We start from the raw sequence: 17,807 nt of genomic DNA, 5'->3' as shown, positions 1-17,807 counted from the left end.
CTTTTTTTCCTCCTCTTCTCCCCCTCTTTTTTCCCTTTTGCTCCTTCACCCCATTTTTTCTCCCCTTTTTCTCTTTTCTCTGTTTTCCTCCTTTTATCTACTTTTTCTCTCCCTTTTCTCCTCCCCCCCTCCTTTTTCTCCTTTTCCCCCCTCTTTTTTCCCCTCCCCTTTCTCCTATTTTTCCCCCCTTTTTTCTTCCACTCCCTTTTCTACTATTTTCCCCTTTTATTTCCCCTCCCTTTTCTCTTTAAGATCTTTTTTTCACTCCCTTTTCTCCTTTTTTTCCTTCCCCCCTCCCTTTTATCCTTTTTCTCTCTTTCCCCCTTTCCTTTTCTCTTTTTTCCCCCACCCTTTTCTTCTTTTTTTCCCCCACCCTTTTCTCCTTCCCCCCACCTTTTTCGTGTTTTAAATAGAAATATATAATTAAATTTACAAATGCTATTTACAGGTTTAATTACAAAAAAAAAAAATCAGAGAGAAAGAGAGACACCCCTTAGACGTTAATAAATCTAAAAATAAAAAATATATAATAAACCCCCCCAACAAAATTCAAGCCAAAGGGCGGCAGCGGCAGCCGGGCTCGGCGGGGGGGTCACACCGTCGTCTCGCCCTGCTTGCTGTTGGTGAGTCGTGTGTAGAACTTCCTCCATGAGTGCAGGGTTTTACCCGACCATATCCAAAAGCCGGAGGTGATGCCCACGATGAGAGTCATGAGATACTTGATCATGTAGACGGTGAAATCGGGGGTCATGCGGGGGGTGAAGTGCAGCGGGCAGGGGATGGCCAAGCTCTTGCAGTTCTGGCTGATCCAGCTGCGCTCCCAGTGCTCGCGGAAAGCCTGCTCGTAGAAATAGCAAGCGATGACGATGGTGGCCGGGACAGTGTAGAGGACGCTGAAGACCCCGATGCGAACCATCAGCCGCTCCAGCTTCTCCGTTTTGGTCCCGCCGTGTTTCATGATGGTGCGGATGCGGAAGAGGGAGACGAAGCCAGCCAGGAGGAAGGAGGTACCGATGAAGAGGTAGACGAAGAGCGGGGCCAACACAAAGCCCCGGAGAGGGTCGATGTTGTTGAGGCCCACGAAGCAGACACCACTCAGCAGGTCCCCGTCGATCTGCCCCATGGCCAGGATGGTAATGGTCTTGACGGCCGGCACGGCCCAGGCAGCCAAGTGGAAGTACTGGGAGTTGGCCTCAATGGCCTCGTGGCCCCACTTCATGCCGGCTGCCAGGAACCAAGTGAGGGAGAGGATGACCCACCAGATCGAGCTGGCCATGCTGAAGAAGTAGAGCATCATGAAGAGGATGGTGCAACCTTCCTTCTTGGTGCCCTGTACGACTGTGCGGTAGCCGTCCTCCTGGAAACGCTCATTGCAGACCACTCTCTCCTCCAGCACGAAGCCGGCGATGTAGGCCACCGACACCATGGTGTAGCACCCCGAGAGGAAGATGATGGGTCGCTCGGGGTAGCGAAAACGCTGCATGTCCACCAGGTAGGTGGTGACGGTGAAGAATGTGGAAGCGCAACACAAGACGGACCAGATGAGGATCCAGATACGGGCGAAACGGATCTCATCTTCGTTGAAGAACATGTGGCCATCGGGCCGGGTGGGCTCGCAGGGCGCCGCACAGTCCTTCTCGCCCAAGAACTTGTAGTTGAGGTAGCTGGGCACCTTCAGCGCCCGTGGGCAGTGGAAGGGGTGGTCGAGGGTGGCGTAACGAGGAGCGCCCGGGGTGCCCTGGCCAGCCAACGGTGTGGCACTGGTGAGCAACGCTGGGGAACCACCGTCCTCCGAATGGTTCTGCCCCACGCAGATCTGCTCGGCACCGTGACGGGGGAAATTCTCGCAACGTAATCGCTCCGGCCATTGGAACCCGAATTTATTCATGAGGGCTTCGCAGCCCTGGCGCGCCCGCTCGCAGATGGAGCGGCAGGGCGGGATGGCCTGCTCCAGCACCGTGCAGACGGGCGCGTACATGGAGCAGAGGAAGAACTTGAGCTCCAGCGAGCACTGGACCTTCACCAGGGGGTAGAACTGGTGGACCTCCAACCCCGCGTCCTCCTGGTTGGTGTGACCCAGCAGGTTGGGCATGATGGTCTGGTTGTAGGCGATGTCGGTGCAGAGCGGGATGGAGATGGGCTGGCAGAAGCCGTGGTCGGGGATGGAGATGCCCTTCTCGCCGTGCAGCTGGCCCCGGCACGGCGCCGGCACGCTCAGCCCCACCAGCAGCCACCAGGCCAGGGCGGGCAGCACCCCCATGGTGCCCCGAGCTGCTGCGCCCGGATTTACCGTGCCCCGTGCCCAGCTGGCCGGTCCTCCTGCCCGGATCTGCCGTGCCCGGGGCTGCCTGGACGACTCCCGGTGACTCTGGACACGTTCCGGTCCCTCCTGGACGGCTCCCGGTGTCCCCGTCTACCCTGCGCGGCGGGACGACTCCCGGTGCTCGGACGTGGCGCTCCCGGTGCCCAGACCAGCCGCCTCCGGTGCTCCGCAGCGCTGCCCCCGCTGCCCCGACCCGGTGCTCCGCGGCGCAGCTCCCGGTCCCGGAGCCCCGGGGGGGCGGTGGCGCTGGCGGGGTGCCGGGGGAAGGGGAGGGGGGGGGTCCGGGGGGGTGCCGGGGGGTGCCGGGGGAGCGGAGCGGCCGCACCGGACGCTCCCGCCGCCTTTGTGCGGGGCAGCGCCGCGTCCCCGCCGGGCGGAGCGGCCCCCCCCGCGCCCCGCCCCCGCCGGGCCCCGCCCCCCCGCCCCGCCAATCACATTCAAACGACGCGGCCGCCCCGCCCCCCCTCCGCCCCGGGCCCAGCCCCCCCCGCCCCCCCCCCCGCCCCCGGGGGTCACCGGACCGGGACCGGCGGGGGGGGCTGGGACCCCCCGCCGAAAACTTTTTCCGCGCCGTGAAAACTCCCCCCGCGGCGTGGGGTCGGGACGGGGCCACGGGGAAAAGTCCCTCCCCGTGTCCCCGGAACCCCCCGGTGTCCTTTAGCCCCCCCGGTGTCCCCTGGCACCCCCGGTGTCCCCCGACCCCCGGTGTCCCCTGCGCACCCTGGTGTCCCCTGCCCCCCCCATGTCCTCTGCTCCCCCGTGTCCTCTGCACCCCCATGGAGGTGCTCCCCCCACAGCCCCCCAGCCTGGGACCCACATCCCCCCTGACTCGCTGCAGCGAGTCCCCCACTGTCCTCAGGTCCCACTTTAGGGTGCACCAGAGCAGGAATAGCCCCCGGGGCCCCCTGTCACCCCCCCGGGGTCCCGGCCCCCCCCCCCGGAATAGGGGTGCCTCACTCCGCACCCCCCTCAGTCCTTGGGTGTCACCCAGGCAGTGCCACCGCCCCGTGGGGTGCCCACGGCCACCCTGGGGTGCTGCCAAGGCCAGTGCCCCGCGGCCCCACAAGGCCACTGCACAGCCAGGGGTGTCCCCGGTGTCCCCAGACCAGCCAGGGGTATCAGGGGACATCCCACACCCTGTCCCCCCCCAGCGGCCCCACACCCCCCACCTCAACCACAGCCCTGGCGAAGGGCACCTCTGTCCCCCAAACCAGGGCAGAGGAGGGAGCTGGGGGGACCGGGACACACTTGGGCGGGGGACTGGGACACACTGGGGCATCCAGGACATGCCGGGGGAATCTGGGACATGTTGGGGGGGTCTGGGACACACTGGGGGTTAGACCTGAACATACTGGGGGAGAACTGGGACATGCTGGGGGGATTCAGGACATGCCAGGGGGATCTGGGACACACGGGGGGACCAGGACACACTGGGCGGGGGGGCACACACACACACCAGAGACCCTCATCAGGGAAAGAAACTACAGGCAATCCCCCCAAATTTGGGGAGGGGGGGGGGGCAGGGGGGCTGCCCTTCCAAAGCAGCACGCTGACGAAGGGGCAGACAGGGGGGATCTGGTGGGCAGCCCAGCGCCCCCATCCCGCTCCTTTCTGGGGGGGCGAGGGGCTTTCTGCTGGCTGCCTCCTTCCCCTCCGCCGTCCTCCCTCCCTTTCTCTCCCTTTCCTGTAACTTAAGCTTTTGTTGTGAGCAGGAGAAACCCGGGCTGCCGTGAAAAGAGGGCCCCACCGCCTTTCAGAGCGTAATTGAAACCATTGCGCGGCTCCTGGCCGAGGGGGAAGGGCGGGGGGGGCTCCAGAAATCAAAGCTGAGGGGTGGGGGGGACACACGATGCGTACTCGCTCCTGGCCCCCCCCCTCGCCGTCAGCTTTCCTGGCCCGGACGTGCCGGGTGTCACCGCGGCGGTTGGCGGGATGCTGGGGGCTCCCTGCTCCTGCGAAGGGGTCGGGGATGGGAGGGAGGGGTCCTCGCGGCCCCCGACAAGGCTGAGACCGTGGTCCCATGGAGCGAACTGGGCTGGGATGGGTGCCCACCCATCCCCCGGCTGGGGCACCCAGGGGTGCTGCCTTCAGGGACCGCGCCGAGCCCGCGGCTGCCATGCGCCGGGGAGGGCGGCTCGGCACGGCCGGCGCTTGGCAGCCGCCCAGCGAGTCCCTGGCTGGGAGGCTGCTGGCCAAGGGCCTGGCAGGGCGCCTGGCTGCGGGGGCCGGAGCCGAGGCCGGATCCTGGCGAGTGGTTGCCTCCCGGCCCGCTCCCCGCTCCCCCTTTGCAGGCGTGACGCGGGGTGGCTCCTCCAGCCAGAGCTCCCCTCAGCCCCATGGGTACAGGCTCTGGCTTGCATGATCCCCCTCCCCCCCTGGTGTCCCCTGCCTCGGTGGCCTTCGCCCCAGCCCCACCAGCCGGGGACAGGGACAGGGATGGAGGGGCTGTGGGGGTGTCTGTGCAGCCACGTGGATCTTGGCTTCCTAAAAGCTTCAGATTTTGACTTCTTTCCCATCGTGGGGGAGCCACCACTTCCAAAGGGGGTGGCAGGGGCTGTCCCCACACTCCCTGTCCTCCTGGGTGCTGGTGGCTCAGGACAGGGGGTCCCCAGGACCTCTGGGCACCAGGGACACATGGGGACATGGTCCCACCCGGAGTGGGTGCTGAGCCCTCCCGGGGAGGGGGAAACCTGGAGTAGACCTGCCAGCCAGCCCTGGGGGGGACCTCTGGGTGGGCTGGGTATGTCAGGGGACACCCCAGGGAGGCAGCCGGTGGGGTCCTGCCCGTTCAGAGGTGTCCTCTCACAGGGACATGCAGGGTGGCCAGGGAATCCCTTTGGTCCCATTCGCTCTTGTCACCAGGCTCCCAGCACTGTCAGGGGCCTGCTGGGTGGAAGAGGGTCCTGCCCCCTCCCCAAAAGCTTCCCTGTGGGGGCCTGGGGTCAGAGTCCTGGGCAGAGGGGACCCTGCAAGGACAGGGACCCATCCTGGCACCCAGCGGGAGAGGCTGGGTGCTGCCAGCCGGCCAAGCTGGGCATTGCTGGGAGTACGGGGCCAAGCCCAGCTCCCCCCAGGGCCCCCCCTTCGCAGCCCCCCAGGAGCTGCTTGGAGTGGGACGGACCCAGGAGCCCTGATCCCCCCACTGCTCCGCTCTAACTTTGTCCCAGTACAGCACTGGGGGGTTGCTGGTGGGCACCCTCTGGTGCCAGTCCCTTCCCCCCAGCACCCCAGGGTCCCCAGGTGGCCGCTGCCAGGGGACAGCCCACGGGTGCCACCACCTCCGGAGGGGCTGGTGGCTCCGATGTCCCTGGTGGGGCAGGACACAGTCCCCTCTGTCTGGGACCCCTCCAGCACAGCGGGCGGGCACTTGTGGGTTCCTCCCTGCCCCCAGCAGGGTCAGGAACAGGGGACACAGCTGGCACCCCCCCAGGTCCCCTGACAGCACCCCGAGCGGCACCTGGCACCCCCAGCCCAGGCACAGGCAGCTGGGGCCACTCTCCAAGCCTCCTCCCCAGGGACAGGAGCCCCAGTGTGCACCTATGGGTGACACTGGTGCTGGCACGGCAGCTGGCATCAGCCCCACTCTTGGGCTGGTGCCCACCACTGCTGGGGAGGGCAATTTTTTTTTGGGGGGGTGGGGGGGAGCTCTGACAGCACAAGGTCCCTTGGGGATGGGCACGGAGGAGGCGAAACAGAAATGTGGGGATGGAGCGGCTGTGGCAGATGATACCAGGCAGGATGGGGACCCCCGGGGGTCCCTCAGGAGCTCTGAGGAAGGGCCCCCCCAGCCCCTGCCCTCGGCTTTGTTTCACACTTAAGAGCCTCTAATTAAAACCAGCCACAAAAGCCCTGGCTGGCAGCAGGCTCAAGGTGCCAGCAGAGGATGGGGGTCTGTCACCAAGGGAACAGAGAGGGATGCGGGGCCCCCAGCACGGGCATTGCAGGGCCCCCCCGCACCCCTGTGCGTGAGCGGGCACACGTGTGCACACACATGCACACCCAGTGCCCACAGGAGGGGCGAGGACGGGGACATGGGAGCGGGGCCAAGGGGGTGCCAGTGTTGGGGGGTGCCCACGTTGGGGGGTGCTTGTGTGAAAGGTCTGCTAGGGGGTGTGTGTGTGTGTGCACGAGTGTGTTTGCACGCCTGTGCCCGGCTTTGTTGCACACACACTATATCCTGTGGGTTAGGGAGGGCAGGAACAAGTGGCTGCTGTTCTCAGGCCTGGTTTGTACTGGTTTAAACTGGTCTAATGGTCTGTGATGGCTCCATGGGGTGGGAGGGGTCCATGAGCAGCACTGGCCAGGTGGGCAAGCTGGGGTACCTGTGGGGTGGGCTGGGGAGGTTGAGCCAAGCTTTGGTGTACCTGTGTGGTGGGTTTGGGGGGTGACCTAAGTTCTGGGGTACCTGTGGGATGAGCCATGGGGCAAGCACAGCCCATGGGGTGGGCCGTGGGGTGAGCTGAGCCCTGGGGTACCTGTGGGGGGGGTTGGGGTTGAGCTGAGCCCTGGGGAAACCCATGGGGTGGGCTGTGGGGTGAGCTGAGCCCTGGGGTACCCGTGGGGTGGGCCGTGGGGTGCCCCAGCACCAGGGCAAGCCCTGGCTGCCGGCATGGCTGCAGCGGGTGCCACGAGGCGCTGGCCACCACCGGGCACAGCGCATTACCGAACCCCGGCACCTGGAGGGTCCCTGGGACGGGACCGGAGGGCTGATGGGTGACCCCGGAGCGGCTGTGAGGAGCCACGGGGTGACAAACCCCCACCGAGGTGTGGGTCTGACTGCCTGGGGTGGTGAAACCCCGAGCGTGTCCCCAACCTCCACCCGCCGGTGAGTGGACACCCCCTGCTCCCCGAGCCGGGCTGGGGGGGGTGGCCTGCGGGGGGAAGCTGGCTTAAGCACACCTTGACCTTGCTGGCGGGGGAGGGATCCCCTCAGCTTGTCCGACACATCTCCCGCCAGCGCCCGGCATTGAAAGCGCGGCGAGCTCGCGCGCGGAGGAGCCGGCATGAAAAGGCAGCTTAGGCATCTCCTGCTGCGAGAGATGGATTAGGGGCTTCAGGGAGGGCCGGGGGGACAGCGAGAGGCACAGCCGCCGCCGCAGGCCGGGGCCAGGCTCTGTGCCGGTGGCCGCTGGGCAACGGCGGGCATGGCCGGGCACGGTGCCGCTGGCTACTGTCTCGCTGCATCCCCGTGGGAGAAGGGGTAGCGGGCCAGGGCCGGCGGGATGCTGGGGGCTCCCCAAAATGGAGCGTGGGAAGAGAGAGGGACCGTCCCGGCTGGGAGGGCGATCGGCGGGCAGGGGCTGGGGCAGCTCGTGGCCCCGGTCCCCCCCCCCCCCCCCCGCGGGTCCCCAAGGCATCTGCCACCCCGTCCCTCAGCTGTCGCTGTCAGGAGGACGCGGTATTTTTAGAGCCGCCCAGGGACTGGCAGGTCGAGCGGTGACAATTTTTGTCCGTGGAAGCCGGTGGTGCGAGGCGGGGGTGGCAGGAGGCTTTGCTTTGTTTCCCTTTTTGCTCTGATTTGAGGTCAGAAATGTCCCATTTGTGTCTGGGGGGAAGTCCCTGCTGCTGGCAATGGGTTCCCATGGGGAGCAGGGGGGTGCAGCCATCTCAGCTCTGTCCCAGGGCCCCGTGCTGGGTTGGGGCCTGTGTTCCCAAGGTGGTGACAGCGATGCCCCATGTGGGTGCCCTGGACCCCTGGGTCCCCCTCCTTTCTGTCCCTGGTGTGGGGGTTGATGGCCCCCGTGGGGGGGTGCCCCGCTGCATGGCTGGCGGCAGGGATGGGGTGCCCCCACGGCCATCCCTCCCCATCCCGGGAACAGCTGTGCCCCGGTCGATGGTGGGGGGACCCTGCCAGCACCGGGCAGGCATGTGACACGAGGTGACAGAGCTGGCTGCTATTTATACCTTGTCAGGGCTTGGTGTGGGGACACAGATGGGCCCACAGCACAGGCCCAGGGCAGCTCTCGGGTCCCCTGGGTGCCCTCCTGTCCCCCAACAGCACCCAAATCACCCCTGTAAGGTGGGGGGGGCTGCAGCAGGGCCAGAAGGCCCGTTCCTGCCCCCACAGTGTCTCACAGCTGCTCCACTGTCCCCAGCCCACTGGGGACACTGGGCCCCCCGTGTCCAAAGGGGGCACAGAGCTGTGCCCAATGGGGACATCGAGATGCCCCCATGCCCAACGGAGGCACAGACTGATCCCTGTGCCCGAGGGTGACAATGAACTATCCCTGCACCTGACGGCGGTATGAAGCTGTGCCTGACAAGGACACCGAGCTGTCCCCATGCCCCACGGGGGCACAAGGGGGGCACCGAGCTGTCCCTGTGCCCTGCCAGCAGAGCGGGGCAGGTTTGTCCCCCTGCAGACACAGGTCCCCGTCAGGCACAAGTCCCCAGCACGCACAGGCCACCCTCGGTGTGGGGGAAAGCCAAGGGGGGCCATTCCTTCTGGGCCCCCACTGGCTCCCTCCTCCTCCTTCTCCGCAAGTGGCGGGGCCAGGAGGCCGCAGCCCCCGCACAAAGCTGCTTTACATGAGAAGAGGGGCCCAGGCGGCCGCAGTGCCGGCCTCCGCCTCCCGGCCCCTGGCCCGCAGAAAGGGGCCTCCTTCACTCCTGGCTCCCGACCTCCCCCTGCTCATACACGCACTCACACTCACACCTGTAGGTGCACGCCACACACGTACACACTCGGGGTTGGGGCTCCCCTGGCCTGGGGACAACGTTCCCCTTGAGAAGCCCGAGGCCTCCCAGGGCTGCCCCCCCAAAGCAGGCTCAGTCCCGGCCCCAGCTCCCCACTGCCACAGCCAGGCTCTGCTCATCTCTGCAGCACCGAGGGAAACTGAGGCAGGGGTGAGCGGCCTCACGCAGCATCGAGGAAGGCACCCAGTCCCAGGGTGAGGGCCACCCATCCTTTATGGCTCAGCACCCCTAGGGTGCCAGATCCCCCTCACCCCAAAGCCCAAGCAGGCAGGGCTGGGTGCCCCCCACCCATTGAGCACCAGCGAGGTGGGGGTGCCATGCTGAGAAGAGGCATAAGTCACCAGGACACCTGGGTCCCACTGGGGGAGCTGCCACCCTTCCTGGGGTGTGCCAGCCACCCACGCTCCCTGCTCTGGGTCTCGCCCCACCCGGCTCAGAACGGCGCCATCTCCCTGAGTGGACGCGTCTGGCTCAGCCACCCCATGGTGGGTGGGGGTCCCATGGTGTGGGTGGGGGCCCCACTGCCCACCTGGGTGGAGCAGGAGCTCCCTCTCGTGGGCACAGCTGCGGTGCTAAGCAGGGCCCAGGGTGCCCACCCAGGACCCAAGGGTGGGGTGCCTGCAGACCATGTGTCCCTTCAATGGAGCCACCCGTGGGGCTGCCGAACACAGTGTGGCCAGGTGCCCCAGGCAGGCATCCCAGCTCCACCCTGCCCGCTTTGACTCGTCTGGGTGGACAAAGGGGGAACAGTCCCCTTTGAAAATGCAGCAGTAATTCCTGGAAGGAGAAAGGCTGCTCCCCTCTGTGCCTCAGCTTCTCCACACTCTTAAACTGCAGGGCAGTCCCTGGGGCACAAGGAGCCGTCGAGATGTCAGCAGGGAGACGGACTACGACTGATGGAGGAGAGGCAGAGGCCTGGCAGCTCCAGACCAGCAGCTGCTCCTCGCCCAGGCAGGTGGGACCACAGACCTGATGCAGGATGAGATGGGTGACCCCCAGTGCAGAGGTGTTGGGGGGAGCAGAGTAAAGCACAGACGGGCACAGCATCAACAGGACTTTCTTATGGCAATGAGGAGTAAATTCCAGCACAGATCTGCCCAGCAAAAGCTCTCACAGCCACCCTGTGATGCAGAGGTCCCAGCGCCCAACCACAAGGTCCTCCTCAGCACACAGGGCTGATCAGTCCCCAAAGAGAGACAAGATTAGGGGGATTTCCCAGAGGAATTTCTGCAGGGCTGCCGAGGTGAGCAGCAGGATGAGACCGGCATCTCTCCTGGCAGGTTAGAGGCATGATGGGGCTCCATGCAGGAGTTCCGGCAGTGCAGCCCAGCCTAGCACACTGCAGTAATAGATCAAGTCAGCTCTTTTACGAGCTACACCACACAGCACAGCAACCGCTTCAGCCTCCCCAACCTCCGACCCACAGCCTCACTGCGCAGAGCTCGCCGTCACAGGCATTCACCTCCTCGACAGGTTTGGTGGTGCACACAGAGGCACGATCTGGTGAACACGCTTCAGACAGGCCCGTTTCCGAACTCCTCTCTCCTCACCCTGCCTCGACGAGGCGGCAGAGGGCAGCACAGAAGCAGGATCTGGGCAGGGAGGCTTCTGGTGAAAGAAAAGGAATGGAGAGACAGATGGAATCCGGTTTTCCTGCTGTCAGGGATGGCGGAGAGACGGCGACACACGCCGCCATGCTCAGAGACAGCTGGTAACAGCTGTGGCGGTGGATGGAAAAGCAGGGCCTCGTCTGCTGTGGGGCCTGCGCTCAGAGGCCTGTGGGCTGCTGCGAGGCAGAGACCTCAGGCATCGCCTGGTGCGTTGAGGCCCAGGGCACTGCCCCTCTGCCACCACTTAGCGGGACCCGGCCATGCTTGCACAAGCCAGACACACGCCTCCCTGCTCAGGGGTGAAGAATGGCCCCAGTGGCCTGGCTGAGGGCCCGGGGTGGGAGCAGGGCTGCAGGGTCGGCTCCAAGCACCGTGACCCAGGTCAGGCTTTGCACTGGGCACCGCGGCCGGACTCAGGGCTGGCCCCGGGCGCCATCATCAGCCCCAGTGCTGGTCCCGGGCCGCCAGGCTCGGTGGGCCAGAGCCCCCTCCCCGCCGCCCGAGCGGTGCCGGGCTGCCCCGGCCCCTCCGAGGCACCTGCGCACGCGCCCACCCAGCACCCAGCGCTATTCGCGGCGCCCGCCAGGGGGCGGCAGCGAGACAGGGGCACTATTGGCTCGTACCGCCATCAATCAAGAGGCGGGGGCAGCCCCATTGGCTCGGGCCTGGAAGGCAGGAAGGCTGAAGAGCCGCGTGCGCCCTCCCCTCTCCCCAGAGTCGAGTCGCCGCCGCCTGACGACTTCGTGCATGCGCAGAGGGGTCCGCGGCGGGGGGCGCCCCGCGCGGCGGCCGCTCTCGGCTCCTCGTTGGTCGAGACGGTGCGCGCGCAGGCGGGGGGCGGCGCATGCGCGGTGCGCGCCCCGTCCCACACTACGGGGGGGAGGGACCCGCCGTGGCGGAGGTTTAACGGTGCGGCCGGCGGTGGCGCCGCCCTCCGCCCCGCTCCCCCGCTGGCTGGTGCCGCCTGGACCGGCCCCGAGCGGCGAGCTGCCCCCCCCTCTCCCCCCGCCGGCGCCGCCGTCAGGGCCGCCCCGGCCGCGCACGTGACTTGCCGTGTCGCGCATGCGCGGAGCCCCCCGGCGCGGCGGGGGCGGGGCGGGCGCGCTGCCGCGGCGCGGGCGGCGCTGAGGGGAGGCGGCCGGAGGCGCGGGGCCGAGCCGGGCAGGGCCGGGCTGAGCGAGGCGGCGGCGGCGCAAAATGGCGGACAGGTTCTCCCGCTTCAACGAGGACAGGGACTTCCAGGTAACGGCCGCGCTGCGGGGCGGAGGCGGGCTCCCACTCTACCCCGGGCGGCCGCGGCCCCCTCAGGCCGGGGCGGGCCGCTCGTCCTCCCCCCCCCACCCCACTGCCGCTTTCTGCGCGGGCCCGGCGCCCCGTGGCGGCACAAAGACGCGGGTGCGGGGGGGCGCCGGGGCCGGGGCGGGCTGTCAAGGTGACCCGCGGAAGGGGGCCGGCCCGGGGAGGGGGGCAGCGGCCGGCGCTGTCGTAACGGCGGTGTAGGGAGGGGGGAGCGTCCCCGTGGAGGAGGCTGGTGGGGGCTCCCCCCTGCTGAGGTAACCCTCGTCCTCCGGAGCGTGGTTTTTAGTGCTTTTTTTCCGGTCGGTTTTACGGTCTGTTAGGCCGGGGGCTGGGCGGGAGCGGCGGCCCGGCGGGATGCGGGTCGGGCCGCCGCCTCGCCGCAGGGCTCACCTGCCCGCCGCTGCTCCCCGGCTGGGGGCTGCCGCCACCGAGCCCCGCACCCGGTGGACGCAGCCCCGTCCCCGGTTGCCCCGGCATGTGCCAGCGATGCCAGTGACCCCCTCGGTGGAAAACGCGTCTTCCTTCTTCTGTCGCCCCTTCAAGAAAACATTAGTGTTTCGACGTAATTAACGCCACCGTTGCTGTTTTAAAGGGGATTTAAATAAACAATGGTGAAATTAACGTTGACTCATTAAGCCTAAACAATGACATTTTGTCTTCTGACTTCAGCCCGAGAGAGTCTCGAGGTTTGAAAGAAAAACAAAAGGAGTGAAAATAAACGCAGCTCGAGAAGAGCTATTGAGTTTCTATGTATCGTCCTTGTTTCGGGAGCCCGAAGTTGGAATAGTGCTTTTCATCTACAGATCTGGGAGGTTTTTTTATAGTTGCGGAGCTTGCGTAATTCTACTTCATGTAGCATTCAGGTGCAGTCTTGAAAAGAGTCAGGACGTTCAATGGTAATTTATGTTGTTCCTTCTGGGTGTTTTAGGGGACGCACGCTTCACAAGTCGTTATTAAACTGTGTTAGAAACGCTCGAGAAAATACGTGTCGGCGCGGTTGACTGCACCGTTCGCGTTACCTTATCTGTGGACTGTAGGTATGGCTTCCTAATGCAGCTCTGAACGCAGGGGCTAGTTTGCATCGTTTATTTCCTTAAATAAAGAAATGAGTTGCAATTAATATTGAAATGGTCTGATTAGGTTTTAAAGTTCCCGCTTCAGGAAGCAGAGCAAGCCAGATCTTGGGTTTGAAAATACCTTTCTTATAATACTTTGCTTTGGGAGTGGAGAGATGGGGGAACAAGTGGGGCACTGCAGGATATAGCCAAGAAATCGGTAAGTTCTGTAGTCGGGTATTGCACAACTTGTTCACATGTGCCTTTTGCTCGGTGTCCTTGTTTTTGTCCTTTTGTGGGGCAACCTCTTTGCAAAAAAAAAAAAAAAAAAATTGTAGCAGCAAAACCTGTTACTGTGTCATTGCTCTGGTCATGCAGGGAGAATGTGTAGTGATGTCAGAGAGGAAACAGGGCTCCATTACCCGATGCTGAAATCTTAAAAGCTGCCGAGCATGCTCAGAAACAATAACCTAGTCACAACCCTGTTTTCCCTTGACTTTAAGAAAGGGCACTATTTTTAATTGGGACTTTATCTGTGCCAAATACTAGGCTTTCATTGTCTTTCCCATAGACTGGAGTGAAAAATTAAAAGGTAGGGTTTGTTTTTACAGTAGGATAACTTCTCTCTTCTTTTCTCCCTGAATATTTGCCAGTGCAAAGACATTTTATTTTGTGCATTAAAGCTTTCTTCGAGGAAAAAGTGGACTCGGTCCTCTGGGAAGAACAGTTTGGAGCTGGTTAAGGCTTGCAGAGTGTGAAAACGATGAGCTGTGAAAGACCTGATTAGGGGGAGGCTGAGCCCAAGTATCTTGGCCAGGGTTGCACTGAATTGGTGGGAGCTCAAGAGCCTGTGCACGTACCCCTGATAGCTGGTCAGTCTAACCATTTTTCTGAAGTATATTGGTGGAGGAAGCCTTTTTGAGCCTTAGTTTTCCTTCTTCATCAAAATTGCTTTCAGAGAAGATTTTTGACTTTTTTCTCTGTATTTAGATGGAGGTCACTTGAGCTATAACACAGGTGTGGAATAAAGGAAATGGCTCCCTATGCTGAGTGTTTGCAGATCCGCTGTGAAAGCTGCACTGTGACCGTTGCTAAGCATAGGTAAAAATACGGCCGCTTTTAGTGTGCAGCTTTTGATCATCTCTATAAAATACTGGTCTCAAAACTACGGCAAAAATAAGACACTGTTAGTGTGAAGTCACAAATTTGTACGTAGGCTTCCTTTGTAGGAGTGTTTCTGTTGGTGTTAAGAATGCCTTTTTCACGCAGTTTCTAGCAGTTTTAGTTCTAAGCTTCAGCAGGTGAAATTTCCGTCCTTTGAGTACGGTTATGAATGTGACCCTGTGTTACTGCTAGTCTGTTGCGACCCAAGTAGGCACGACCAAAGGGAGATGGTGCTCTAAAATGACACAGCTTGAAGCAGGGATGGATGCGGCATGCTGAGGGGAAGGGAGGCTGTAGAGTTCCCTTGGGTTTCATTCTTGGGTGATCTACTTGTGATCTTAGTGAAATAAAAGGATGTGTTACTGTCTCGAGAGAGGAAGAGAAACAAAAGGTTGGAGTAAAATGAATGGGTCAAAGGAACCTTTTAGCTGTTTGAAAGAAAGGCAAATGCCTTGGGATTAATGATGTGGCTGATGGAGGAAAGTCACTGGATGAAAAAAAAACATTTTAGAGTTCTCTTTATTGTTATCAGCATTCTTTCTGGAAAGAAACTGCAAAGATTCGGGGCTTGGGAGGATTCGGGGTTTGGCAAGAGTGTGAGTGGGGCATTGATGTGGTCGGGGAGAGATGAGGTTAGCAGAGGGGATATTCAGGCTTCTGAGCTTCTGATGTGTGGGAGAGAAGTGGATTAAAGGTGAGAGAGCTGCTGACAGCTGTTCTTCCTTCCCTTGTGCCTGACTAAAGGAAGCTCTGTGCGGTCAGGGAAGGCAGGAATGGAGATGTACAGCACTGAAGGGAAATGGGTTCAGGAGAGGACCTAAACCAGCTGAGGAAATGAAGGTATGAACGGTGTGAAGAGCATAAAAAGGGGATGAGGGGAGAAGGGTGGTTGGGCAGAGGGATCAACTGAGGATTGGAGAAATAAGAGGGAGTGGGATACCTTCCCACAAACACAGCCAAAGTGATGCGATGGGTCCAAAGAAAGCTGCAGAGGGAATGGAGACCTGTCATGGGGTTATAAGTAACCCTGTTGAAGAGAGAAGCTAATACAAAGATAAGAAGGTCATGTGTCCTTAAGAATAAAGACTGTGGTATGGAGAGAGAAGAGAAGGATTACGTACTCTGAAATTATTCCCAGTCCTCTCTGTGGCAGAGTGGAAGGAACCTCAAAGCTAAGGATAGTTTGAAAGTTTAAATTGCCAAAGGAGCAGGAAATGGCATCGGAGGATATCGCCGCAATGAGGTGATTAAGCAGCTTTTGGGTTTTTTTTATAGGATTGTCTCGCTTTTGCTATGCTCTGTAGCTTTAGAAGCTGCACAAAAGGTGTAGATCCTCTTCTCTTTTTGCTCTATGCCCTCAAACCTTAGAAAAACTCCAGGGAAAGCCCCAATTTTTGACTGTAATTTGCGGGTGCTGAACTTGAGGGCAGCTCCAGTGAAAGGCGTTTAGCTTTGCTCTGTCCAGTAACACATGATCTTTCCCTGAGCAGGGCAGCACAGTGGTTTGTTTGGGAGGCTTTAGGCAGCGAAATTAATAACCAAAGGAGAAAGGATATTACTGACCTTCCTTCTCTGTCCTTTCTCTGGGCTCTGAAATGGCAAGTTAAGTCTACTGAATGGCTTACCCAAATAAATCCCAGCCCTTTTCCCTTTTCCATTACTAGAGGGGTTATTTCTGAGTGGGCCGCTGACAAGCTTAGTCCTTCGGTTAAAAGATCATACTGCTTATCTGTTGCAGGGATGTCTGTCATTTGTCTGCTTCTGCTGTCTCCTTGATTGACTGGCTTCCCCACGGCAGAGACAAACTTGTGAACCACTGTAACTTCAAGTAATTATGAATGATAGCTATCGACTATGCTAACAGAGTATTTTAAAAGCATTACTGAAAGCTGTTTGAATACATGAGACTGCTGCAATAAGTAAATATATTTTTGGTGTTATTTTTGTAATTGCAGTAATTTTGTTCTTTAGATTAACTATACTGAACTCCAAGAATATTTTGGATGTCTCCATATTGCTGAAATCCAGTGGAGCTCTCAGTTACTCACAGATGTTGAGAAAATGTTTTCTTGCTATATCTTTCTCCTTTTCATTGTTGAAGCAGAAATATTACCAGCCATATGTGTATATGTGTACAATAATTTCCTCTTCCTACGTACATTGCAGTTACTTGCATCATTAGCCAGACGGAACACAAACTGTTCTGTCTCTTGTTTTTTTAGTTTGTTGTATAGTCTGTATAATCAAATAGCACTTCCATGAAGAAAAAATGCCCGGTTTTCTAAACTGGGTTGAAATGTGGCCAGTCTGAACCTCAGTTCTGGTATTCTTGCTTATGCCAAGAAGATAGGTGGGGTTCCCCCCACCCCTGCCAAGGATTTAAAGGCCTAACCAAGGGCATGGCTGTTACTGGTTGGTCTGTGTTTCTAGTCCTGCCGCTTCTAGCAAGTTGAGCTGAACGCTGATGGCATGGGGATTTTATGCTTTTTAATTGGCAGAATGTCAGGGATAAGTTTTGTTCCCAAGCAGCTTAGGCAGTCCAGCTTACCGGACATCTGGGCGGACAGTGTGGAGTTTTAAAATCTGTCCTTTTGATGAGTGTGTGTTGTCAGTGGCTTCAACTTCAATTTATTTCTTAGGTGTTGCCTAAGGCAAACGTATTTGATTTTTATATCCTTCAGCAGGCCATGACTGCTTGTGGGTTATGTGTCAGAGTTGATGGCTTTTCTCTATGCTGCAAGGAAATAAATAGGGTCATTTTCTTTCGCCTACTTTTACTAATTGAGAGAAAAAAAAGTTAATGTGGAGAAATGAGGGAAAGAATAGGACTGGAGTCGCTGCAAAATAGGATATCCTGAGCTTCTAATGGATACGGGATCCCTGTGTGTGAATGTGCTTTTGACTAAGCACCCAAGAGCAGTCCAGGAGGTAGCCCTTTCCGTGGCATGTTTTCTAATTCAAGAATTAATCTTAAATTTTATAAAATCTATTAGTATTGTTTGGAGATTCTAATTTATCATTAGAGTTAAATTTCTGGTGCAGGGCACAGCACGGGAAGGACACTGCTCTTACCTCCTTGTCAATTCGTGCTACCTCTCAGTTGAGCAATGTATGAACATCAGAACTGTGACTGAATTTGTTTTGCCTGCCTGTGTGAGCAAGGGAGGGAGGAGAGCCTAGGGGAAAATGCATTGAAAAGTAAATCAAATAGTGTTGATTCCATGTTTTTGAAGATCACAGGTGAATCTGACCTTCAATGTGAATTTTTGAAACTCATGTGGTAAGTTAAGTCTATATAGACCTTCTCCTTTCCTGTCTTGGTTGTACCTTCCCCTGCTCTGTGTTTTGTCACTTCTCATCTCTTGTGCAGTGATGTTCTCTATTGCCGTGGTTAGCTGACTAGGAAAGGAAACACTTTATTCTACAGTCCCACAAACCATGTCTAAGCTATCTTGGCTTCTTCTGAGTCACCCCCTCAGAAAGAAAACCAAACCTTCCTAACTAGTCTACTGACAACCTACTACGTGGGGATGTAGAGCTTTAGGAGTTCATCAGATCAAAAAGCACTATTGCAGTTCTTGGCCAACACTTCCTCAGTTGGCATATGCTTTTCTCCTACTACAGTGTTTTAAAACTGTAGTTATTCTTGGTACTTTCCAC

At 59.6% G+C, this 17,807-nt stretch overlaps 2 protein-coding genes across 6 annotated transcripts in view; one reads left to right on the top strand and one right to left on the bottom strand.

Annotated features, from left to right (window-relative positions):
- Nucleotides 1-378: 378 nt before the first annotated feature.
- On the bottom strand, nt 379-2,654 carry FZD2 (frizzled class receptor 2). The gene has a single exon (XM_074926876.1). The coding sequence runs from the start codon at nt 2,258-2,260 to the stop codon at nt 593-595; it is 1,668 nt and encodes a 555-aa protein (XP_074782977.1). The 5' UTR covers nt 2,261-2,654; the 3' UTR covers nt 379-592.
- A 9,104-nt stretch (nt 2,655-11,758) lies between these two features.
- Nucleotides 11,759-17,807, top strand: part of GPATCH8 (G-patch domain containing 8) — a 58,148-nt gene continuing 52,099 nt past the window's right edge. For 3 of the 5 annotated variants that reach the window (XM_074927132.1, XM_074927137.1, XM_074927133.1), the window contains exon 1: nt 11,816-11,871. Coding sequence is in view for 2 of the 5 variants with exons in the window: in XM_074927131.1 (XP_074783232.1) it covers nt 11,827-11,871 (45 nt within the window). In the remaining 3 variants the exon portion in view is untranslated. Of the gene's footprint in view, nt 11,872-17,807 lie in introns of all 5 variants that reach the window. The other 2 variants (XM_074927131.1, XM_074927130.1) reach the window with 1 other exon arrangement.

The sequence above is a fragment of the Athene noctua genome, chromosome 25 (assembly GCF_965140245.1).
Source record: "Athene noctua chromosome 25, bAthNoc1.hap1.1, whole genome shotgun sequence".
Classification (NCBI taxonomy): Eukaryota; Metazoa; Chordata; class Aves; order Strigiformes; family Strigidae; genus Athene; species Athene noctua.
This window is presented reverse-complemented; position numbering and strand designations above follow the sequence as displayed.

Excerpts from the sequence above, each read along its gene's own strand:
- FZD2 (XM_074926876.1), bottom strand. The coding sequence starts at position 2,260 with ATGGGGGTGCTGCCCGCCCTGGCCTGGTGGCTGCTGGTGGGGCTGAGC.